Source organism: Alternaria postmessia (genome assembly GCF_024291825.1).
Source record: "Alternaria postmessia strain BMP 2775 chromosome Unknown scaffold_11, whole genome shotgun sequence".
NCBI lineage: Eukaryota > Fungi > Ascomycota > Dothideomycetes > Pleosporales > Pleosporaceae > Alternaria > Alternaria postmessia.
In genome coordinates this window covers 175,930-199,551 of record NW_026260084.1, presented here as the reverse complement: position 1 = coordinate 199,551, position 23,622 = coordinate 175,930, and the positions used below count along the sequence as shown (strand labels likewise).

Genomic DNA, 23,622 nt, shown 5'->3' with positions numbered 1-23,622 from the left:
CTGAATCTGTAGTAGGCACAATGGGATTATGGGTCCTGAACTGTCGGCACATGGAGTTCGGCGCTGTGTCAGGCCATGATGTGGTGAGGTGCAAAGCCGTACCGGTACGTGCAGATGGAGAGACGCGAGCTCTGCTACCAGGGTAGGAGGGTAAGGAAATGTGCACGTCCCTTGTGCAGCAGCCGCTGCCCGCAACTCGAGATGGGCATTGCAGCGCGCCATGCAACATTCACTCACACTGTCATTACACCAGCTCCACACTCTCTAGCCCCTGTCACAGCCGCTCCTTCCCCGAACCTTAGCCACACTTCCGTTTTTGGCCAGGCACCGCAACGAGGACGACTCCACCTGTGCCCGCGAGTTGCTCATGAGGCAAGAGGGCATCGCCGAAAGACAGATATGCGATGCGGTTGGCGGGAACACGGTTAAGGCGCGCTCATGACGCCATCAGCTCGCTCCGTAAACACACAGGCCGACGCCGCCGACCAGAGCTCTCTTCTTGCGCCCACGACGAGTAGAGATGGCCGCTCAGCGTCGTCGGTCGGCATGGCCAGCTCGCGGGGCGGCCAGGCCTCGTATGCCTCGTATGCAACTGCCAACACAGGCCCTGGCAGCTTCAATACCGCTCTGATGCGGCCCTCGACGTCGCAAGACGGTCGAATACGCCCCGAATTCGACATGCATGCAATCACCGTCGGCGACAATGACGGCACAACCACTGAGCAGAGGCAGGCAGAGCTGCAGGACCAGATTGAGAAGGAGACCAAGATCAAGATTGGGTCCGAGAACCTGCTCGAGGCATTAAACGCCAAGAACGCAAAAGACAGCAAGAACCAGCGGTTACAGGTCGAGGAGCAGCTTAACATATCCAACAGAAAATTAGCCCAGTTGCAGTCGGGCTTGGCTGCGGAGAAGCAGAGAGCAAAAGAAGTCAAATCACCACCAGCGGACCCACAAAGCAGACTCTCATATCTGTTTCGTCGGAACCTCTCGCGCTCGCCGTCGCGGCACATCGTCCAGAAAGAAGTAGGAGAAGAGGAAGAGACCGAGTCGCCAACATTTGTTCTGGCTGAGATATTGCAGGCTCTGGAAATTCAGGGCATGCAGCCGGAATACTATGTAGAGAGAGCCAACTCTCTGGTCCTCCTATTCAAGCGACATCCTACGCTGAAGTACGACCTGGCCTGGTCAATATTCGGATTACGAATGCAAACCATGCTTCTGAGCGATAGCCGTGAAGTTGTTGCAGCGGCGTATCGAGTTATGCGCTATTCCTTCACTGATCGCAAGTCTCTCCGAATTGTACGCGCTCTTCACACAGATCATCTTGTTATCCTGTCATTAGTAAAAGAGTCTAAAGCTAGTGTGGAGCGCGAGCAAGCACTGAAGTTTGTCCGTACGTTCCTTGATGTCAAAGGAGGTGTTGAGGAAATCGCTCGCGCCGTGGTTCGTATCATCGTCGCAGTGGCTGAGCATGCAGAAGACCGACTGAGGAACATTGCAACGCTGACTCTAGCCGAAATCCTTGTCCGAAAGCCATCTCTCCTCGTGGCAGCCGGAGGCATGGGCGCTCTGGCTGATGCTCTGGGAGAAGGAAGCTACCACGCCGCTGAGAGTGTTGGTACTTCGTTTCTCTACCTGCTGGACACCCCTAGGAGACGTCGCTTTCTACGATCTGGGCGCGAATTGGAAGCGCCCTTTGCCATGTTCACCGATGCAAACACAACTCATGGGCATTTGCACGAAGAGAAGTTGAAGGTTAATGCCAAGGTCATTGCATCCTTGCTCCGCAGCTGGCCTGGACTGCTCACACTATCTATGAACGACTTTCTTCCCCTCCGATCCCTGCTTTGGTCCTTACAAATCCCCACTCCCCATGTTCGGAACATCATCTTGGAACTACTATTTGACCTCCTCAGGATCAAACCTCCCTCTTGGTCTTCGTCTTTCCTTGCTGGACGACGATTGACTACGTATGGTCGCGTCACAAATCTGAAGAATCAGCAGATCAAAGATGCTTCAGCTTCCAACAGCGCTGAGGATGATACCACCAAGTGGAGTCTACTAGACCATTACGTTTCCGTAGTTTTGGCAGCATTTCTGCACGCTGGGTTGATGCCAGCACTACTACAAGCTGAAGAAGATTCTTTGACATTGCCATTAAAGCGTAAGACGACATTGCTGATTGGCGAAGTTTTGAAGATGGCGAACGAGTTGCTGCCCCCATCATGGAGCGCGCAGCTTCAGGTACTCCCACAGCTTCTTCATTCAGCAGCGCGGTTCGACTCCGAAGACCGCTTTGTCGCGATTGGTACCATATATCAAGTGGACAGCATCAACAGAACTCTATATCGATCCGGACCTACATCTTTGTACAATCCTAAAAGTACTGCGATGTCTGACAGTACCTCGACAACCAGACAAAGTGACCATGCGGCAAAGTTGCAAGCCGCTATGCAGGTGGATGAGGCTCAATTTCGCAATTTGATGGTCGAGACTCAAGTATTGAACACGGTCACGTTCACAAAATGGAAGTGGGATCTCATTTTGAATATCATCGAAGGTCCACTACTCAATCCTAAACGCCTAGACGAGGCTATCAAAGTAACCAAGTTCATACATCGCGTCTTAGGTTTCTATCGACCATTTAAGTATCGTTTCTCCGAGATCAAAAACACCAAACCAAACCAACGATACGTACGAGCCGGGTGCGCCTTGATGCAGAGCCTTCTACAAAACCCCGAAGGTGTCAAATACTTGGCCGAGAGTAAATTTATCCGTCAGCTTGCCGAGTGCTTATCGCATTTCGATCGAATGAGCGGTCTGACCTCTGAATCACCCATATTCCAGACGGACCGTATGAATGAGACGCTTACTGGTGGCTACTTTGCGCTCTTGGGTGCTCTAACTAAAGACGCCCGAGGTATCCATATTTTGGAAAGATGGAGAGTGATCAACATGTTCTACCATATCGTCGAGCTCAATGATCGCGACGATTTGATCCGGACTCTTCTGAGTAACATGGACTACACCTTAGACGGTCATCTACGCCTCATCATCTCTAAAGCGATGACATCATGCTCTAAGGAGATTAGAATATTCGCAACTAGGTTGTTGCGCAAATATGCAACAAAGCCCATGGGGGCGAGCAGCTCTACAGGTGTAGCGGAATGGGCCATCAGGTTGCTTGTAACGCAGCTTTACGATCCAGACGTGGAAGTCTGTGAGGTCGCAATCAAGATATTAGAAGAGGCTTGCAATCAGAAAGAGTCGCTGGAGTTTGTGGTGAAATGCCGTCCGGCTTTGGATCATTTGGGAGAGATTGGTGCTCCACTCTTACTTCGGTTCCTCTCAACTTCGGTAGGCTACCACTATCTGGACGGATTGGATTACATCACGAGGGAGATGGACGACTGGTTCTTGGGAAGGAACGATACTTACGTGGCCTTGATCGAGGCCTCGATGGCTCGCGCACTTGCGGACATACCCGAAAAACCGTCGACTCAGTTGACTTACGACGACGCGCCTGAACCAACCGATTACGGTCTTGTGCCACCACACTTCTACCGAGAGCTGACAAGGACCAAGGAGGGATGCAAGCTACTCAAGCAGAAAGGCCATTTTGACGAGTTCGCAGCGACCATTCGAGACTTCGCATCGGAGAACGACGATCCCGAAATCATACTCAAAGTCAAAGGCTGCTTGTGGGCGGTTGGCAACGTCGGCTCGATGGAACTAGGTGCGCCGTTCCTTGAGAATTCGGACGTGGTCAAGTGGGTCGTGCAGATTGCCGAGCAGTCAGAAGTCATGTCGCTCAGAGGTACAGCCTTCTACGTGTTGGGCCTGATCTCTCGAAGCCTCCATGGTCAGGAAATTCTGCTGGAATATGGTTGGGACGGCGTCGTCAACGACTCTGGTGAGGCACTAGGATTTTGCCTACCGTTAAACTTCAACAAGCTCTTTGCGGTCAGTACCAGTTTTTCTTTTTCGTCTCAGTCAATGATCTAATACATTATAGATGACGCCCTGGGTTGCCCAAGCAGAAGACATGAGCTGGAATCCCAATGCCGAAATCAAGGTTGCCGTCACCGACAGAGACCCAGTAAACGCGCGGATCTTGAAGCTTGCTACTGACCTGGGTAATACGGTGCTTGCCAAGAAGGCAGCAAATGACCTACAGGCGTAAGTAGTCCCCTAATCGAGAGCTGAAAGTCACGAGCTAATGCATGCGGCTTAGAATCAAAGCTAGGAAGGCACCTGGGTTTAGTAAGCCTGCAATCTTCCACAAGGTAATGCAGATACTAGAAGCACATCACTTCCGCCTCCCAGCATGCCGGTTCATGCTAGACCTGTTTGACAAACGGGTCCTCGAGCAGATTGTGCTAGAGGAAGAAGATGACCAGGAAGATGAATCGAACAGCGAGTCAGAGGTCGGCTCGGACGTAGACCAGGCCGCGACAACCAGTGCACTCAGGACATCGTGAACTGGTGTTCGCGAAAACGAATCCGAAGTTTCGGAAATGGGCGTTGAGGAGCGTTATGTACAGGGATGTCAATGTACGATAGTCATGTTCTATGTTGGTGGAGCCGAACGAAAGCGTGCATGGAGAGTTTCCTTTTGCATATGGAGTTCCCTGGTACGCTTTGGGGGGCTTGCCGAGAAAGCATGTCCACTAGTCTAGTGCTACATTCGGTCACGTTTGGCGAAACTGGCACGGCAGCCAGGGACAGGAGCATCAAGTGATATTGAATTGAAAAAAAATTCTCAAAGCATGAAAAGTGGCTTTTTGGAGCCGCGGCCTCCAGAGCCGCGAATGCGCGGCGTTGTGGCTTGCAGAATGAGTGAGACACAAGACACAAGCCCCACCCTGGACGGCGGTGGATAAGATGCGAATGCAAGTCGTCACGACAATCGGACCCTTAGGGGGATGTACAGGGTCTTCGTTCGGCAGCGGCTAGTCGTTTCCGGCGCAAGTGTGTACACATGGGAAATCATGGGATTGACGTTTGGCAGCCCTGGGTCAGACGCGGGTTCAAGCGGGTCCGGGCTCTGATTGGTTGCGTAGTGCTTTGATTCTCAATGTATGACGATTTGACCTCATTCTCTCGCTTCTTGTACATGTATACCGCCGAACACTAAGGTCTCACAGCACATAGCAGATAGGTTGACACGACACGCTCGTGCGTGGGGCTCGCGCGGCTGCGATGCGGATAAGAACAGAGAGATGGGCTTGGCAGACGTTTTGCTGCTCGACTTGGGGAATGTTGGAATTAGCAGGAATCGATGATCACCACTCTGACCTTTGCTCCCCGGAAACGCGGCGCAATCAATGGACCGCGGCAGTCGTCCCAGTCCTCGGGATACCGGTTCGAGGCGCATCTGGTGTGGGAACAAGCAAGGTTTGAGTCGTCTTTTACTGTTGGAGGTCGTCTGCGGGTGGACCGTGCCAATTTTTTATATCAAGCTGGCACAGGATTGGCTTAGCCTGGCGAGCCGATGACGGGCTTTTCTCTCGATCCGAGTACCCCAGAGCTGACACAGCAATCGAGGGCAGCCTCCCATGACTGATACGGGGCGCAGAGCAACATCGCCGATCTTTAACTATCCGTCCAGCATGGATGACCACTTCAAGTTGTTCTCTCTTGAACATGGTCCTTGTCCGCTCTGCGCTCTACTGCTAGACTCCACCACCTCTCGCCATTCCGCGAGCTCTTGTGTTGCCACCCCGCGTGCTTGTATATATCCCGACCTTGTCTGCCCAAGATAATATCATCCCTCTTCGGCAGTCTCCGTCGTCACCCGTCCCTGCATCAGCACGCGCGTTGCTGATCCGCCCTCGTCCCAGCTTCCGGAAGAATCGAGCGTTCCGTGAAGACGTTTTAGCACATTCTTGCCTATTGTGAAGGTTTAACTATCTTCGAAATACGCAATCTCGCTGCCCGACTCGACTCCCGCCCTCCTTCCTTGTCCTGCCCTGCACACCTGCAGTGCGCACCTACTCCACGACCAACCAAACCCACAACCCGACCCCACCGACGGGCCTGCGACTGTATATGGCTGCCGGAGCCATTGTACAACATAGCGAATCTACATGAATCGTCAACGGACAAAAGGGTGCTCCATCGTCGAAAGCGTTGAGCATTCCTTTGAGCCTCAGTTTCCTGCACAGGCCTTCATGTGCGACGATGAGCGCTCGGCAGAGGCTTCGGAGGCGGTAGCCTTGGACGCCCATTGTGACGCCCGACAGATGGTCCGTCTAGTCCAGTGTCCACGATGCTCGAAACCTCTGAGTGCCCCAGTCACCCTGCCTTGCGGTCATACCGTCTGTCGCGGCTGTCTGCCTCCTCCACAACCTCGTACCAACATATCATATCCAAACACACCAGATCGCCTCATGGGCATTTCGTGTCCCCTGATGGGCTGCGGGGCCGAGCACGCTTCTGCTGAGTGCTCTGTCGACGTGACGTTGACCAAGTTGATGGACCTCATAAAGGCTGAGATAATTGAGCACAGGCCATCTGCGGAAAATACTCCGACACTCCTCGTCGAGGTACCCCAGCATGAAGATTCCCCTTTGGATGAGAAAGAGAAGGAAAAGCTTAGCTATCATGGAAATCAAGAGGAACTGCATGGAGGACGCCTCGTGTCCACGTTTACCATGGCTGAAATGGGCAAACTTCGGTACTCTTCCGAAGTCCACTACCAGTCACTATCGGCAAGCGGGGACGATTACGAGCATCTTGACATCACGCTCCTGGAACGCTTACGCGACGTAACCCACAAGGAGTTAGACTGCCTTGTCTGTTACAACCTGATGCTGGACCCAACAACAACATCGTGTGGTCATACATTTTGCCGTCGTTGCCTCGCTCGCGTTATGGACCACAGCAGCATTTGCCCTTTCTGTCGAAGAGGCCTGCATGTTCCTGCCTCACTACAGAATCAATCTAGCAACGTCATACTCAACTCTTTGTTGAATGGACTTTGCCCGGATCTGGTGAGTGCTCGTGCTGATGCTCTCAAGGCGGAAGAGCAGGCGGGAGACAACGTGTTGAACGTTCCGCTCTTCATCTGTACACTGTCGCTGCCCTCTATGCCGACATTCCTTCATGTCTTTGAGCCTCGCTATCGATTGATGATGCGGCGCGTCATCGAAGGTAGCAGACAATTCGGCATGGTTATGTACAATCGCACACACGCACCCCAAGGCGATCTTGGCTCGACTCCGTTCCTGGAGTATGGAACACTACTTGAGATTGTCAATTACGAGTTACTGCGCGATGGGCGTAGCTTCATTGAAACACGTGGTATCGGACGATTTAAAGTGAGGGCTCATGGCCTACTTGACGGGTACAACGTCAGCCGCATTGAGCGTGTTGAAGATGTTTCTCTCGCCGAGGAAGCTATTCTGGAGCAGCGTGAGACCACTATGGCACGGGATTACGCGGAAGCATTCTTCCGCGACCATCCTCAAACCCAACTCCCTACGGAAGTCGCAATCGAGACATTATCCACGCAACAGCTACTTGATAGCTGCACAGCATTTGTACGAGAAATGAGAGAAGCCAGTGCGCCCTGGCTTCGCGAACGGATCATCCAAGTCTATGGCGAGCCACCCGAGGACCCCGCAATCTTCCCATATTGGTTTGCATCTGTAGTACCAATCGTAGAAGAGGAAAAATACGTGTTGTTACAGACTGAACGGGTCCGCGAGCGCCTCAAGATTGTGTACTCGTGGATTGGAAGGATCCGCGGACAACGATGGTAAGCACTCACCTTCTTTATTGTTTACATCCTGCATCTACACCACATCGGATCCCGGCCCAAGAACCCAGGCGCATGCGTACCCCTTACGCGACACGAGCATAACGGTGATCATTCCTTTGTCGTGCAGCATGGTCGCTGCAACTAGAGGTACTTCATCCCTTGTGCGCTGATCATTATGACGAAAGTGACATGCATAAGCTGCCTGAAGCTTACATGTCTAACCACAAGAGATGTATCCGACGTGTTTGATTTCGTGGCACTAGCTGACAATACATTGACAGGTCCTCGGGCAATGCATGCAGCATCTTATGACTCCTGATTGCTCTCATTACCATCGGAATCGCGCTCCTATCTACGCCTCCACCTCAACCTACCATCCATTCTCGATAAGAGAATGAGCAGCTTACATCACATTAAGCTTACAACTTCTCAAGATCACCAGATACCCTTCTCTCATGGCCACAATTTGATACCAAACTCAACCTCTCATGTCTTTTCAGGCATTAGGAGAGGCTTTTTCTTTTATGTATTGCATTATTTTACGTCACGAAGATTCCATTTGTTACCATATGTCCTTTCGCTTCTTCAACGATTACCCCCTTTCAGGAGGACCCGGAGCTTGCCGTGGTCCATGTTCAAATGACTTTTTTAGACCCAGGTGCTAGCCTGGGAAAACTTTTTTCTGGACGGTTTTCGAAAAAGGTTTTGGCATATTGCGACGAAGGGTGGGAGTAACTTTGCATTTGATAGGCGTTTCTTTGGTCTTGTCGCATTTAGCGGGGCTGCTCCAGTTAGAGATTGGCAGAAGGTGGCTTTGTAGATACTAGAGTACTTGTGAATGGGTGATGTGTATATCCATCTTGTGCACTAGAATTCACCTCACCGTAGTCCGCGAAGAAGAAGATGCGATGTGATACCCGCAATGTACGCATTACCTAGGTGTAACTACGTCAAGCGTCATGACATTGCAATCTTACTATGTCTTCATCTTTCTAGCTGCGAAGACGACCTTGAGGGGCATCAAACATCTTACGACCAAATGAAAAGTTCTATCCCTACTAAATAGACCTTAGAAGTATAAACTATTGATTTCTGTCTAAACTGTTATAGAGAACTTTCCGTATACCTTTAAGGTTGATCTTTCCAAGGCTAATATAGACTTTAGTGATAAAGTTTTCAACGCTCAATACACATTTCTTTTCTTGTTTGATCTGAAGCTACAAAGGCAACAAGTTCAAAAAAAAAAAAGTACACAACGATCTACTAAGACAGCAGAAACACCTCTGTATTCATTGTGTATACGACCATCATCAAGCTAGCCCCTAGAGTGAGTGCTTCTGTAGCCGTCGCCTCTGATCTTGTTAGAACACAGTCTGATGGTGGTTAACTATATCAAACAAGAACGCCTCAGTTCTCGTCGCGACCTTTCCTTCTTGCTATCTACGTGCAGCATCTTCCTAGCTGTTGGTAGAATCATGAGCCTAGTTTCTTCCTCCTGTATACGAAAACGTTCCCGGATTGCATGCGTCCTCTGGGTGTCTGGTGGCGTGGTACTCTCGTATATCCTTCAGGGTGGAAGAACACGATGTCGATACGTCCAAGAACCATGAGAGGGTCTTCCAGAGAACCTATAGGCCTGAAGAGGTAGTCCCGCCCCATGTCCAGTCCAATCTTGGCGGTCTCTAGTAGCATTATTGTGAGCTCATCTTCCACTGCTTCCAGCCATAATGAATCATAGCATCGTTTGTTGTCCACCAGGTGTTAGGTGACTTCGGAGTTGCTGGTACGTGCAAAGGTGGCGCTGATTTGACATGTTCTTAAGATGGATTCCATGAGCAGCGCAATTGCTGGGGACGATGACGATAGAGCGGGAAGAATGCGAGCGATTTTATCGAGTACTTGCTGCGGTTTGAGGTATATGAAGAACAGCCATTTGTCCTCATCGTAGTCAATGCCGTCGTCAATGCCGTTGACGCTGTCATCAGTTGGCATTTTGCATGTCTGGTGGGCGAGGGTCGCGGATTTGACGAGCGCTTCCTCTTTTTACCGAGATGGACTGCTAATTGGGCTGGTGAGATACTGGCTGGAGAAAGAGAACGGAAAAGAAGATGGTTGTTCATTCTGTCCCTGCTCAGAAAGGTGAAGTGGCAATCTACATATTCGTAGAGCGGGTCGGCCATCAGGGCGAAGTTTGGCACATGTGCCTTCTGACGATGCTGCAGCACATCGCCTTCGCCGGGGAAGATCTTCTTACACACTGGGCAGTCGACTGTAAGCGTTATGTCCGTGTGATGAGTGCGCTTGTAGTTCTTGAGGGCGCCCACTAAGGAGAAAGTCCTCTCGCATACTGAGCATTTGACTTTTGGCTCTGGGGCACGGTTGTGCGTCTTTTCGTGGCGCATCAACCCATGTTTATCCTTGCAGATCCTACCACAGACAGAGCAAGTGTGTATGGGCTTATTAGCCCTATGTTTAGTGCTTCGATGATCTTGCATTGTCTTTTTGGTGGCATAGCTCTTGCTACGAACAGTACACTTGACTCTAAGATCTTTCGCTGGAGAGTCGCTGTCCGAGTTGGCGTCCATGATATCTTCGGCGGCGTCCATAATGTCCTTGGTGGTTTCCGGGTGGCTGAAGTACTCGATCGCAACGTGAAGTTGATGTGAAGAGCCTGCTGGGTAAGGCTGGTAAAGAGCAACCTTATGCAACAGTGTTGGAGAAAGACCGAAGAGAGTAACTGGATGCCGCTGGCAGAGAACGACTTAGTGTAGCGGTATTGAGGTATGAGCGAAGAGCAAATAACGAAGACGGTCACTTCAACGCATATGAGGATCTGGGCAAGAGCGAAGTCTAGGCAAGAACGAAGTCTGAGAAAGCGCAAGATCCAGACCTCGCTCTTCCCAGACTCGATAGGCTGTCAACACCGGGAAGTGAGAGCGAGGTCTAGATATGGTGAGTCGTCGAGGTGAGAGCGACAACGACTGCGTGAAGGACCTGCGCATATGTCATGTGAAGGATTCGAGAACTATACTACATTGACGGAGGTGTGATCAGAACTTCACGAGCCGGTGGTTCTCGGTGCCCATCCTAGCTTGATAGATTTCACCTCCATATTCTCTCAGGGCCTCGAGAGCGTATCTGAGATGATTTTCTATCGAGATTGAAGCGACACAGTGTCTGGCGTGCGGGTTCGAACTTTTAAGACGTTCTCTTCAAAGGAAAGCTTTTTCGGCTGACCCCAAAAAGATCAGATGAGATGAAAGGAAATTAGACAAGATAGAAGGTCACAGAGGCAGTTAAAATAACCTAAGCTATTAACGCCATTGAATATTGTTACCTAACTAGGCAAACTCCTGGTGAAGGATTGCTTCTATCTAATCTTTCTTAGTGAAGGATAGCTTCTATCTGATCTTTTGTTTAGGGGGTGAAGATTCCTGCAGGTTCTGGGTGGCGTTTCGCTTTTATCTTATGATCTAGGGGTGATATTTTTGGGTACCTGGTTGCTTTTATCTGATCTTAGATCTCTATGTAGCCGATTGCTTTCATCTGATCTTTTGGGTCAGCCGAATATCATTTTGGGTCAGCCGAAAAAGCTTTCCCTTCTTCAAAGCCAAACTCATCACGAAGGATCTTGTCTGTCAGCTTTGCAAAAGCATGTGAGTGACTTCTGGATCAGAATTATCGTTGGTGTCCGACTGGTTCAGGTCTGGAAGAGTCTTGATGGCCATTATCTCTTGAGCAGATCTTAAAGGCCACATCATTCATGGTGCACTTCTATTTAACAGGAGTTATGTGTGATTATCCGATGTTGTAACGGCACCGTGGCTTGTTCTATCGTCCTCTTCTGAGCATTTCATGCGGTGTCTATTGGGGACGTATAGGTAGTACCTTCCCTGGAAGCTCGACAGGTTCCACATTTACATGATACCCGTACATCTCAACTGGGCCGTGATTGTTATCCCAGTGCTGTCCCTTCTGAAGGTGAGTTGAGCTGTCCGTACTCAATTCTACAAAATTACTCGGGTGATCATATGTGTATCCTAGTGGCTGTGCCACCTTCTCTGTAGTACCGCGTTTCCGCCGAATGAGAACGACACCGAGAATGGTTAAGCATATCACTGTAAGCCCTCCAATGACCCCACCCACTATAGGCCCGATATTTGTTGACTTCTGTTCGGTGGGTGCGGGTGTCGAGCCTGGTGTTGATGATGGGAGGATACTGCCAATCGGGTCCAGGACTGTTGAGCTTTGCGCATCTGACGTTGTTGGTGGTTGGGTTGAGGTAGCCAAAGAGGCACTGCTTTCAGTACTCGAAGCGGACGTTGTTGTTGCCTCTACTGTATTCGGCACCGCGAAAAGGCTGTCGACGGCGGCAGTGTCTCCGCAGGCAATGTACTCAAATGATTGATCAGGGCCGTTGATTAGGAGAGCTGTAGAACAAAATTGTTCGGAGTCGCTATCTAGTTAGAGGAGTACTCTCCAATATTTGCAAAACAAAGGAGCGACTAACCATGTAAACGTAGTGATATCGGCTCGATCAGATAGTCTCCCACACCCCGTCGTGCAAGAATGGTTGTCGATGCATAAGCCAGCTAAACCACAGTCTTTGGCCGATAAAACGCTGGTTGGACAAAAACCCCATAAACCGTTTGCGGTGTCGACACGGCATCCGTAGCCAGGGTCAGCTGTTCGAGGATTCTCAGGTTTGCCATCGAGATATCCACAGGTAGTGACAGGTGCGAAGGCTTGCCGTTTATAGAACCGTTCATCAGCGTGAGCTGCTAGCTGTGTAGCATGCGGCACTGCTGGTGCGATCCGGCTGCGAACCGTAGCAGGACTTGAGGAGACCAGCTCAAAAGAGCTAAAAAAGATTAAACCTAAAGAGTAGAAACTGGACATTCTTCAAACGAGTGTTAAAGCGAGTGACGACGCGTAGAACGATTGATAGACTAGAAGCAAAAGACGGGATGACTAGGTAGCTGTGACACGAGAATACATGCAGTTTATGGAAACTCCTGAGTACAGCGCATAGTCGCCGTAACTGAGAGCCTGGCTTTGGCCATGGTCTATACTGCTTGTATGCAGCCACAGTTTCATGGGGCGATAAATACAAGACAATGTGATGATCTAGTGGCACCTAGACGCACAAAGAGGTATAGCCAGCTGCCCGTGCTGAATCCTGACTTGGAATTGAGAATGCGTGACGCCGTCCAGCGATCTTGTCGTGTGAAGTACCTACTTCGTAGGTGTTGGTTCGGCGCTTAGGTCAAATTTAACCTGCGTGATTGGTTGCCGCGTCCGCGGAACTTCTCTCAGGCGCCCACTCATTTCCACGCGGAACGGTGCGAAACCGCCTCCATCATCCACTGGGCAGGCTGCAGGATGGGCGCGATTGCGCTTGTTCATGCTCGTTTACTTAGCACTTGCAGCACGTAGACGCCATCTTTCAAGAAACTTCATCAACCTAGGATCTTCTGCGCTACGTTCTGTCTTTGCTCTGTTATCGTTCATTTCTAATGTCGCCACCAAGGAGCATGAGATCGCTTCTACAGGCGATCGCACTGCTCTGTGTTGTCTTCTTGTTTGTAGCTGGCTTCGGGTTCTTCCATTACGGTAACGACCTATCGCAGATCAAACCCATCGTCACTGGCATACTCAATCCGTCGTCAACAGGTATGTCGCCTCTATTTACTGTTGTGTAGAACGTATCCTAAGTTTAGGACTAGAAGTAAAACCGAGCGCCGTACCTGAGGCAGCTCACCCAGTCACCCCATCAGACAAAGGCAATGCTACTCTCATCGCACAGACGCCACCATACCTGCATGCGATCCTAAATCCGTCAGATTCGACATTTCCTCGTCTTGAATGTCCACAACCAAACCTCGATCGCTATGCCTACTTAGGAGGCTCATCTGGATCACTTCAGCACGCGCAACGTCCTAGATACTTTTTTGCCCTTGATCTACACCAATGTGTTCATCTTCTTCCACGGTTGATTGGTTCTATCGTAGAAACCATGTACTTTCTTGGGCCACAGAACTGCGCGCTTTCCATAGTCGAAGGAAGATCCGATGATGGCACCTTTGAGGTACTCGATCAGCTTCGCGCTAGCATGCAGCTTCTCGGAATTAGGTACTACTTCCAGTCCAGCGATATCAACCCGATGGCCAAAGGGAAAGACCGTATCGAAGGTCTTGCAAAGCTCCGCAACTTAGCCTTGAAAGATCTCATCGCACATCCAGAACATTACGACGAAGACACTACGGTGATATTCTCCAACGATGTGGCTCTATGTATGGAAGATCTCCTGGAGCTAATACATCAGCGCAAGTTTCAAGGGGCGGACCAAACGTGTGCCATGGACTGGACGTACGTTGGCGACAATCCAACATTCTACGATGTCTGGATTGCACGTGGTATGACAGGCGATTTGTTCTTCAGAATCCCGGAAGATGGTAGTTGGGACTTTGCCTGGGACCTATTCTGGAATGACCAAAACGCTCATGCGCGCTGGTCTAGTTCAAAACCTTTCCAGGTCTTTTCATGCTGGAACGGTGTGACAGCCTTCACTGCGAGGCCTGTTATGGAGAAGAAGATCAGATTTCGAGCACACAAGGAGGACGAATGTTTTCAGGGTGAACCAAAATTGTTCGCCAAGGACATGTGGTTCAACGGCTACGGCAAGATAGCTGTAGTCCCGAGCGTGAACGTGGAATACAGTGATGAGGCCGCAAAGAAGATTAAGGCTCTGAAAGGATACCCATCTAAGCATTTCGCGAATGAAGGGGATGATGCCAAAATCAATTGGGAAACCTCGCCGCCGGAGAAGGTGAAATGTATGCCGGTAAGTTCGAAACCTTCCGTATCGCTGTCTTTACACGGATTCGTTGCTGACAAGTAACCAATCTAGGATCATCAACACCAGACCTTTGTGGCTTGGGACGAAGGATTGCGGCCTTGATGTTGTCAGAAGATCGAATGCCAAATTCAAACACTACCTCTGGAACTAGGCACTACATCCAGCATAAAGCTACCGTCATAGATCCCAGCTGTTAGGCATTGTATCCGCCCAAGGCATAGCATTGGCACGCAGAGAGCAACGATCTCTATCAGATGGAATCGAGTCACTTGTTTGCAGCGCGAAACGCACAGCTCAGGTGTGTGTTATGCAAACAAGTTAAGATCGTTGGAAGGCGTGGCAGGCTAACCAGAATGCTGTTGCTGGGTGATTATGTTGATCCAAATTACCATCTATGTCACATACGACCATAGGACACTGAAAATTAGGCTTCCCGTCCGCTCAGCCATATACAAGCAGTGTACCGGCGGATTAGTAGTTAGGTGGGTGACCACTAGCGAATCCCCGCTGTTGTATGTTTTTGCCTGTGTGCGAGTCAAATTTTTTGCTTCACCCTACTACTGTTAAGAGGCCATACATGATGACAACAAATTAAAGAGCAACTAGGACGTACAAGCCGATTCTAGATCGAAAGAGTCGAGTCGGACAAAGACTTTTGTTTAGTAGTGGGTATCATCGTATAGAAAATTAGACAACAAGAAATCGGCTCATGCAGCCTCTTCCTCAGCAGTGATTTTGAGCTCTGCTTCGGCATCGCCCTCTCCATCTTTGAACAACTCCTGACCTAGTTCCTCGAGAAACTTCTCTGCCTGTCCTTTGCTTCTCTTCTCCTGTATAGCCCTTTTCTTGTCTTTGACCATGGCCTTCCTCTTTTCGACAGCCTCTTTGCGTTCCCGCCTCACGCGCTCCGTCTCTTCTCTTTCCTTCTCAATCCGACTCATCTGCTCTTTTCGTTCCTCTTCATCATTGGAGAAGTTGAAGAAGCCCATTCCGCGTTGCCTTACCTCGGCTCTGCCGTCAAAGTGTACCTCAGGTGGCGGCGTGAGTTCTTTGTCGCGCTTGGCGGCTAGGTCGGCCATTTGCTGGGCGATTGTCTCGTCGGGGTTGAAGGCTTGCGTCTGTACGGTGTCGCCGAAGATTATGTTGGTCGGCATACTAGGTCGTGCGGTGAAACGGTCGGGTTCGTCGGCGGCGAGGGTTCGCTTTCGACGCTCTTCGCGGGCAGCTTCTGCTCGCGTGCCCTTTCGTGTGCGGCCGAACTCGTCCACATATTCTACGAGTTCCTCTTCTTCGTCGTCTTCTGATTCCGACGTTGTGGTGTGTTCTGCTTCGCCCTTTTCTTGCTGCTCAGCCCATTTGCGGTCGAAATCGACGCCGTATCTGTCGTCAATGTCTTCTACGTCGCCGCGCTTCAGGGCGTCGTACAGACGCGCTTTCTCTTCCATGCGCCGCTTTGTGCGCTTCCATGCGACTTCATCCTCGCCTTTCTCCTCGGTTGTCCGTCCGCGATGCTTCTGTGTAAAATCCGTGTCTTCCAAATCTTTCAACGCGCGCTTTCTGACGTTCTTGTTGTGGGTCTTGAAGATATCTTCCTTCTGCGGGCGTGCGCGGCCTGCGGTGGGCTTGTTCGATTCGGTAGAAGAGTTCTTGATGAGGTTGGAGAGGGTCGATGAGAAAGCGAGGCTGCTGGAGCTGGATATTTCCTTAGCCTTTGTGCGTCCCTTTGGTCGGGCACCGTATAGATGTGCGTCTTTGGAGGACATGTTGGGGGCTGAAGGTTGGAGTCGATTGGGCTGGTGCTCGTCGCGTGGTGGAGCGCGTAGGGCTGAGACGCGGCGAGGCGATGTCGGCGTCGGAGCTCTGAGCTTGTTGCGTCACTGAGCTACCCCACCGATTGTTTTACTTACCCCACGTCGAAGCCGTGTAAATTGGCGGTTCCGCAGAAGTCAACGCTCCCTTCTCTTTTCGAGTCCGACTATCCTCCCTCTCGTCCTTGAAGAGTCTAGAAATACTTCACCTTCTCCGTACGAGTCTGATACATCCAATTGACCACACCAAAGCAACCATGCCTCTGCCTCGTCAAGTATTCATCGCCGTTATCGGTACGCGCAACAAGCCTCTATTTCACATGTGTACGGCTAAGAATTACAGGTGCCGGTGGTGTAGGCAAAGCCTTCCTCTCCCAGCTGTCAGCCCTCTCCAAACGCCTCTCCCAATCACCCTCGTCGCCGTACTATCTCTCCCTCATCTGGCTCAGCACCTCCAAAAAAGCTGTCTACCACGCCGACTACAAGTCCCTCTCCAACTGGGAATCCGAGCTTCAGAACACGTCCAAGCCCACATTGCCTCTCCCTCAGCTCTGCGAATACCTACAGAAAGCGCCTGGTAAGGTGGTACTGGTGGACAACACCAGCAATCAGGACGTTGCCGACAGCTACCCCAATTTCTTGAAGAAGGGCATTAGCATTGTAACACCAAACAAGAAGGCTTTCTCCGGAAGCTATGAGCTATGGACGCAAATATTTGACGCTGCGAGCAACGGGAACGGTGCTGGTGGCTACGTCTTCCACGAGTCGTCAGTCGGCGCAGGACTGCCTGTCATCTCTACACTGAAGGACTTGGTTGAGACTGGAGACCAAGTCACAAAGATTGAGGGCGTTTTCAGCGGAACCATGAGTTTCCTCTTCAACTCCTTCCAGCCTCTCGGTGGCGGAGGTGGAAAGTTCTCAGCTGAAGTCACATCAGCCAAAGAAAAGGGTTACACAGAACCAGATGCTCGCGATGATTTGAACGGCCTAGACGTCGCTCGCAAACTAACCATCCTAGCTCGCCTCGCTGGCCTGAAGGTCGAATCGCCGACATCCTTCCCCGTACAATCTCTCATCCCCAAAGAGCTCGAGTCCTGCTCATCTGGCGACGAGTTCCTTGAGAAGCTCCCACAGTACGACGACCAGATGGAGAAGCTCAAGGCCGAGGCAGAGAAGGAAGGCAAAGTCATCCGGTTTGTAGGAAGTGTGGACGTGCCAAACAACAAGGTCAAGGTCGGGTTGGAGAAGTTCGACACAAGCCATCCGATTGCAGCACTCAAAGGAAGCGACAACATCATCGCATTCTACACAAAGCGGTACGGTGACAACCCACTCATCATCCAGGGAGCCGGTGCTGGCGGCGAAGTCACTGCGATGGGTGTCACTGCGGACCTGGTCAAGGTGCTCCGGTTATTGCACTAAGGAGTTGATTGTGGGGAAAATTCATGTAAACTAAGATTTCAGTGTAACCGTTGCCACCAGGAGGCTTACCTACCCGTAGCGACTACCTATCAACCACTATACCGATCATCCCACTATTGAAAACCACACCAGATTGCATTAGCACTCCATGTTCTTAGCGATGTGTCGCGACCGCTGCGTCTGATCACCTGTGCTTCTCCGTTGCACCGAGTGACATGATCGTCATGTCTCCGTTGTCGCCGAACCTTGTTTCTTTGTCGATCAGGGCGCAACTGACACCATCCCTTGCTGCAAACCACACACTCGGCAAGAATGATGTGCATCAATGGAACTTTCCAGTCAGGTCGATCTCTCGGCGTCAATTGCTTGATCTGTGAGATTGCTTGTTTCGAGACACTGGTGCGAAGCTTATGTCGTGATATGGAAGGCTTGTTATTGTGTGACGTTGACGTATGGGCGATCATATTGACCCTGCGTGTTTGTGCTTGTGTTTGTGCTGTGGACATTTATCTGCCACTTGTTTTGTAGTCTGTGCTGCCGTTGAAATTTAGTTGTTGTAGGAGAAGTATTAGCGTCTTCGCTTCGTCTCTGCTCACTATCACAGCCCAGTTCTATATCTAGGTATACGCGACTCGGGTGTTCGGCGAGAGGGGAAGGAAGTCACATGATTACCAAGTGTACCAGAGTATCGAAACGGCACCCTCCAGAAGAAAGTGCCGATGTGAAAACAGATCTTCAAAGCAGGATGATGCAGTTCAGAATGCAAACCATGGATCGCTCTGCAGGATGAGAAAGTCAAGCATGTTGATCGTAAGCTTGGTATGCTTAATGTTCCTCTTGGGTAGATCGGTCTGCCTCATATTCTGTAGAGTTTATGGATTTCTCCGGCATGTAGGGATCTGCAGACGTTGTTCATGGCGCAAACCAGATTTTAACCCACAACAAGCTTTGGGAAATTATCCATGCACGTTTGACTAAAGCTTCTAAAATGTCCAGCGTCGTATTCGGCGAGAAACGCATTCTTCACCGACGCGAAGAAGGTTGGCCACAAGATCAGACCTCTTTTTTCTCTTCATAATGCTTGCTCGGGAGGAAACGGGTATCCGGGCGGAGCGGAATATGCGGTGTATTAGTATACACTTGTGAGGCTTGGCGCCGAACAAAGGGTGTCGTGATGTACCTAGCGTACATGCCCGCATGCGCGGGTGGATATCGATTAGCATAGCTTCGAAGAGCGGTGACGCGTGTTTACCAAAAGACAAGGTCTAGACTAATGCGCCGAGCAGCGTTTCTTTTCCAGCACCTGCATATGAGCGGAAGTGTGGCACGGAAGTGTGGCACAGATTCGTAAGATCATGCACAAATGTGGCGCGTGGTCTTTTCGCAATGAACAGTAGAATGCTTGGAGTACTTTGACTGGATGCACGGCGCACACGTAATTGTTTGCAAACATGTAAATTTTGTAACGAACTAGCTTCTAGAACACGTTCCCCTTGAGTCATTCGTAAGTCATAGCAACAAGCGAGGGAGAAAAAGAGGAAACGCCTGTGCTTGTGACGCACAAACGTTTTGCGCTGTCGCTGCGTGGCAGCCCAACGCCAAGAAATCCTAATAAATCCAAACAGAAGCGGAAGTAAACGCAGGTTGCCCTTGCCCTCTTCGTGTTCGCCTGAAGTACTCCCTGTCCTTTTTTACGTGAGAACGCCGCGGCCGAAATGAGTGCGCAAATGTACCCGTCGCTAGGGCATGTTTTCGCGCGCAGAAAGTAAGAGCAGTGTGGGTATCCGAAGTAGAAGTGAGATGAGACGAGTTGGCCAAAGCGCGCTAGGCGATATCGAGAAAAAGCAGATACAAGAAGTGAAGAGTGGGGTGTTGGTAGTCGTGAAGGGAGTTGAGAGTGTGTTGACTCGAAACCAGACTGGTGTGGCTAGTGACCTGCTGTCGGCGGAGTGCATGTGCATGTGATTGTAGCGTGGTGATGCTGTCCGGGCCGAGGAACGTGGCTAAGTGGATCCGATGGGGAAGCGACTCCTCATTTCAGCCACAGTCTAGACTCCAACGACGCTATGCGAACCACCAAGAGCTGAGAGGTGGGCTGTGTAGTTGACGTGGCCAAGGAGAGTAAAGCATCAACCGTCTGATCATCTGAAGATGGTGGAGATGCGCTTGGTGCGCTGCCGGACACGCGAGAGCATGTTGGCTTTGTATGGCTCAGCCGGCATGGAGATTGATGGATGTCGCATGCTTGTGCGGTCGTTGCTCGATGTGTCGCTCGGGCTTGTAGCGCTGCTGCTCTCGGCATCGTCTTCTCGTACGGCGGGGTACGGCTGCTCAGCCGAGGGGAAGAAGTAGGCGTCAAGTCGAGAGTTCATTGCGCGGTTCTTCTCAGAAGCTGCTGTGACCAAGCTGCTCTTGCTACCTACGCTGGTAGCGCTGTCGGTTCGGGTGATGTTGTCGAGACGGATGTCACGACGGGCTGCGTTCAAAGAGGTCGAGTGTGCGCGCGCAAGTCCTGAGAGAGAGCCGACTGGCGGTGCCGGTCCATCGCCTATGAGCTTGTACTCAAACTCGGAGACGTGACCATGGCAGTAGGGGCAGTGGTCGCACTTGACCTCCCATCCTGAAATCCCCAGCTTCTTCCCGCATGTGGAGAGATTGCTGGATGGGCTGCATGGGCGAACGAGGTGGTACCAGCGGTGCTGGCACGGAAGAACCGTGACGCAGAGTTCAGCGACGCACATTGTAGCGTCGTGTTCAAGTAATGTCGAGGTAGATTCGTTTGTGGGCACAGGTGTCTGAAGACGTTTTGGCTGATGGCGAAGTCGTGATGGAAGACGTGATGTTGGTCTTGGAGATGATGCGCGGGATGCGGTCACAAGATCAAGACGGGTGGCAATCTGGGGTAGACGCTAGTGGCCAATATTGGAAAGGCGGTGGTAATGGTAGAGTATCGGCGTAGGTGCAAGATGCGGTTGCGGTTGCTGTTACTCGCAAACAAGCGGCGGGTCAGATGTTTTAAGTGCAGGAGGGCCGTGAAGTGGAGATTGACAGTGTAGGATGCCGTGTGCCAAGGCGTAGGAGCTGATTGGGACGCGCGTGGTCGATCACCCCTTACCTCCTTCCTTAGTGTGTCGTAGGCGGGGAACGATAAATGCGGCGGAATTTAGAGCGGACAAGTGCGATACGGGAGGCAGGAACGGCGAAAAGGACGGTGTTAGACAAGCCCAAGCTTCGGAACTTGGTGGAATGACGCTGCGTCTTCGGTGCCGGTGGCTTGGTAAGGTTGGCTTACTGTAGCAGGCAACAAAGCGGACGGACGAGGCAATCGGACGATGAGTCAGGAAAGTCGCTGCAGGATGATGATGATCAAGTCGGTCTTGTCCAGCTGGCGTCTATGAATAAACGGTACTGGGAGGGCGACTATTATGGTATTTAACACGACGGACCACTGTGTTGGGCGGACAGGGGTGCGGGGTTCTAGCGCTGAATTGATTGTCCAGGACTCCAGGTGTGCCCAAGCCTAGCAACGCCCGTGATTCAAACAAGGCGACTCCTTCATGCCCGCCGCGGCGCCGGGACAGAAACGCGGGCTCTTGCACTAACGGCGTTATAAGCAGATCCGTGCCGGAACGCTGGATTCGTGTGGCATCTCTTCACACCGCTCTCAGATAACGACGTGCTCCGTTCGCCGTGTCAGGGACCCTTTGAAAGCCTTTGGCAGCCAGCATGTGGGAATGTGCAAGTCTTATTGGCACTAGCCCCCCCTGTCTCACGCGTGCGACAATCATAGAAAACTGCCCTGACACGACAGCGCTCAGACTCTCTGGTAATCAACGTTGTAACAAGGGGGCTGCTCTTTTGCCAAAAATCATCCCCTGCCTTCCACACCCAAAGCCTGCTGAACACACATCGGCCCGGTAGCGAGCGGAACATATTGAAACCCAGGTCAGCGCCTACGGGTGAGCATGCTGAGATCGCCCACTTAGGCATGGCCAGATTGCATTTCAGATGAAGTCATGCCTCGTGGCCTTTGACGTGCTCCACTTTCCGATGCTACTTTTCATCCGCCATCGCCAGATCACAAATCAAGAGTCAAGTCCATCACCGTGCCACAGAATCATTTTCTCTCGCTTCGCCTTAGCTAAATGCAGCTCCCTCTCGCCTTGCTGCCCCAAATCAGATGTTCATGGAAAGAAGCAATCACCCAAATGTACCCGGCACTTATCTTGAATTCTGCCCACGGTGTGGAACACAGACGTCAACAACGGCCCCATGCTAGGATGCCGCTCGCGTGCATCATGATTGACTAGAAACACGGCTACACATGCAACATTCCGGTAAGACATGCTTTATCACAGGCTACACAACAATATCCATGTCCAAGGTGCATAGTAGCAAGCCTGCCGATAGTGCGATCAGTCAGACAACTCCCATATGCAGCAGGATAGCCGTTGCAGCCCTGGTCGTTGATCCTCACCCTTTCATGTATATTCCCGTCATCACGGACCTGCGCAAAGTTCAACTACCCGCATCATTCAGGCATCCATATTACTCTGAATGAGCATGCCGCCCAAGGGGTCGGGAAACCACAGAAACGCCAGATCAAAGCTAAATTGTCAGTGTGTCAGGACCCATGACAGGAGCGCCCTAATCGTAATCGGCCCACCTGCACAGCCTCAACGCCTTCATGCATCAGCTCGCCTCGCAACGCCTGCTCATTCGCTCCGCTCACCTCACGCGTCTCTCACGCTCCTTGGCATGGACTAAACACCTTGGCCCCGCCTTGGCTTGGATCCGATCTTCGTTCACATTTCGACCCCGCTTCGTGACCAACTCCAACACTCGCCTAGCATCACGCGGCATGCTACTCCAAGTCGCAAGGCCATGTACAGGCTGCTAAAGATGCGCTATATATGCTGTCTAGCCAAGTGTCTACTCAGCCACGAGGCATTTCTTGACCTATCGAGAATGTTTGACAAAGTGTGTATGCCCAGATTGTCGTGTAACTTGTATAGACCCGGCAAGACAATGACGGTTCCAAACCTGTGGCTATTACACCACCCCAAGCTCCAAGTCTTATTCTGCGGTGCTGGCGGCCTTGCTAGCTGTTCCGGCATACATGCCACTGGTGCCAGCACAGATACACAAGCCGCGCGACACAGACAGCATGACTTTCGAGTCATACCGTAATCGAGTTTGAAGTCGATGCTTTCCTTGTTGCAGTCTTAATGCTGGTTTCGGACAATGATACTCATTGCTGCGAAGGATTTCATGCGTCTCAAATATGACGAAGAAGACATGATCCTTGTTGCGTCCCGACCCGCTCTCTGTAAGGAATGGGAGACGTATAGGTAAGCAACGATGCTCTAAGCTTCAGAAAAACAGCCCTTGACGAGCCTGTTCTGGTCCGTACGACCTCACCCCAAATCTGGCGGAACGTTCAGGACCTGTCCTGATATCTGAGAATCCCTGATACCTGCAAATAGAGATGCATCTCCATTACCTAGACCTTCTCTTAACTCCACGTCACATGTATACTACAAGGCTATCAGGTGCAGCAGTCACTAATCTGCGTGCTAGTAATCCTCCATGGCTTGATTACAGCGAAGAGTTACGATCGGTTTCTAGCTGCGAGTGCAGCGTGATTCTACTACTGGACAGTGCTAGTGCTACATGGATGATACTTTTTGTACAACCGGCAATCTACGGGTTGTAGTCAAATGGTTACTTCTTTCATTGTGGACAACGGCAACCGGCAGTAAAAT

At 51.1% G+C, this 23,622-nt stretch overlaps 7 protein-coding genes across 7 annotated transcripts; 4 read left to right on the top strand and 3 right to left on the bottom strand.

Annotated features, from left to right (window-relative positions):
- Positions 1–438: 438 nt before the first annotated feature.
- Positions 439–4,484, top strand: J4E82_002740 (uncharacterized protein; the record flags this gene model as incomplete). The annotated part of the gene is made up of 3 exons (XM_051729038.1): positions 439–3,966; positions 4,019–4,182; positions 4,238–4,484. 3 exons carry the CDS (start codon positions 439–441, stop codon positions 4,482–4,484), a joined length of 3,939 nt encoding a protein of 1,312 aa, XP_051591130.1.
- Positions 4,485–6,092: 1,608 nt separating this feature from the next.
- J4E82_002739 (uncharacterized protein) lies at positions 6,093–8,080 on the top strand (the record flags this gene model as incomplete). The annotated part of the gene is made up of 2 exons (XM_051729037.1): positions 6,093–7,765; positions 8,050–8,080. 2 exons carry the CDS (start codon positions 6,093–6,095, stop codon positions 8,078–8,080), a joined length of 1,704 nt encoding a protein of 567 aa, XP_051591129.1.
- Positions 8,081–9,924: 1,844 nt separating this feature from the next.
- On the bottom strand, positions 9,925–10,374 carry J4E82_002738 (uncharacterized protein; the record flags this gene model as incomplete). The annotated part of the gene is made up of 1 exon (XM_051729036.1): positions 9,925–10,374. A coding segment is annotated over one exon (450 nt), but the record flags the coding sequence as incomplete, so codon positions are not given.
- Positions 10,375–13,284: 2,910 nt separating this feature from the next.
- On the top strand, positions 13,285–14,729 carry J4E82_002737 (uncharacterized protein; the record flags this gene model as incomplete). The annotated part of the gene is made up of 3 exons (XM_051729035.1): positions 13,285–13,441; positions 13,495–14,612; positions 14,679–14,729. 3 exons carry the CDS (start codon positions 13,285–13,287, stop codon positions 14,727–14,729), a joined length of 1,326 nt encoding a protein of 441 aa, XP_051591127.1.
- Positions 14,730–15,334: 605 nt separating this feature from the next.
- Positions 15,335–16,390, bottom strand: J4E82_002736 (uncharacterized protein; the record flags this gene model as incomplete). Its single annotated transcript, XM_051729034.1, has 1 exon — positions 15,335–16,390. One exon carries the CDS (start codon positions 16,388–16,390, stop codon positions 15,335–15,337), a length of 1,056 nt encoding a protein of 351 aa, XP_051591126.1.
- Positions 16,391–16,692: 302 nt separating this feature from the next.
- Positions 16,693–17,857, top strand: J4E82_002735 (uncharacterized protein; the record flags this gene model as incomplete). Its single annotated transcript, XM_051729033.1, has 2 exons — positions 16,693–16,729; positions 16,779–17,857. 2 exons carry the CDS (start codon positions 16,693–16,695, stop codon positions 17,855–17,857), a joined length of 1,116 nt encoding a protein of 371 aa, XP_051591125.1.
- Positions 17,858–19,998: 2,141 nt separating this feature from the next.
- J4E82_002734 (uncharacterized protein) lies at positions 19,999–20,598 on the bottom strand (the record flags this gene model as incomplete). The annotated part of the gene is made up of 1 exon (XM_051729032.1): positions 19,999–20,598. One exon carries the CDS (start codon positions 20,596–20,598, stop codon positions 19,999–20,001), a length of 600 nt encoding a protein of 199 aa, XP_051591124.1.
- Between the last annotated feature and the right edge of the window lie 3,024 nt (positions 20,599–23,622).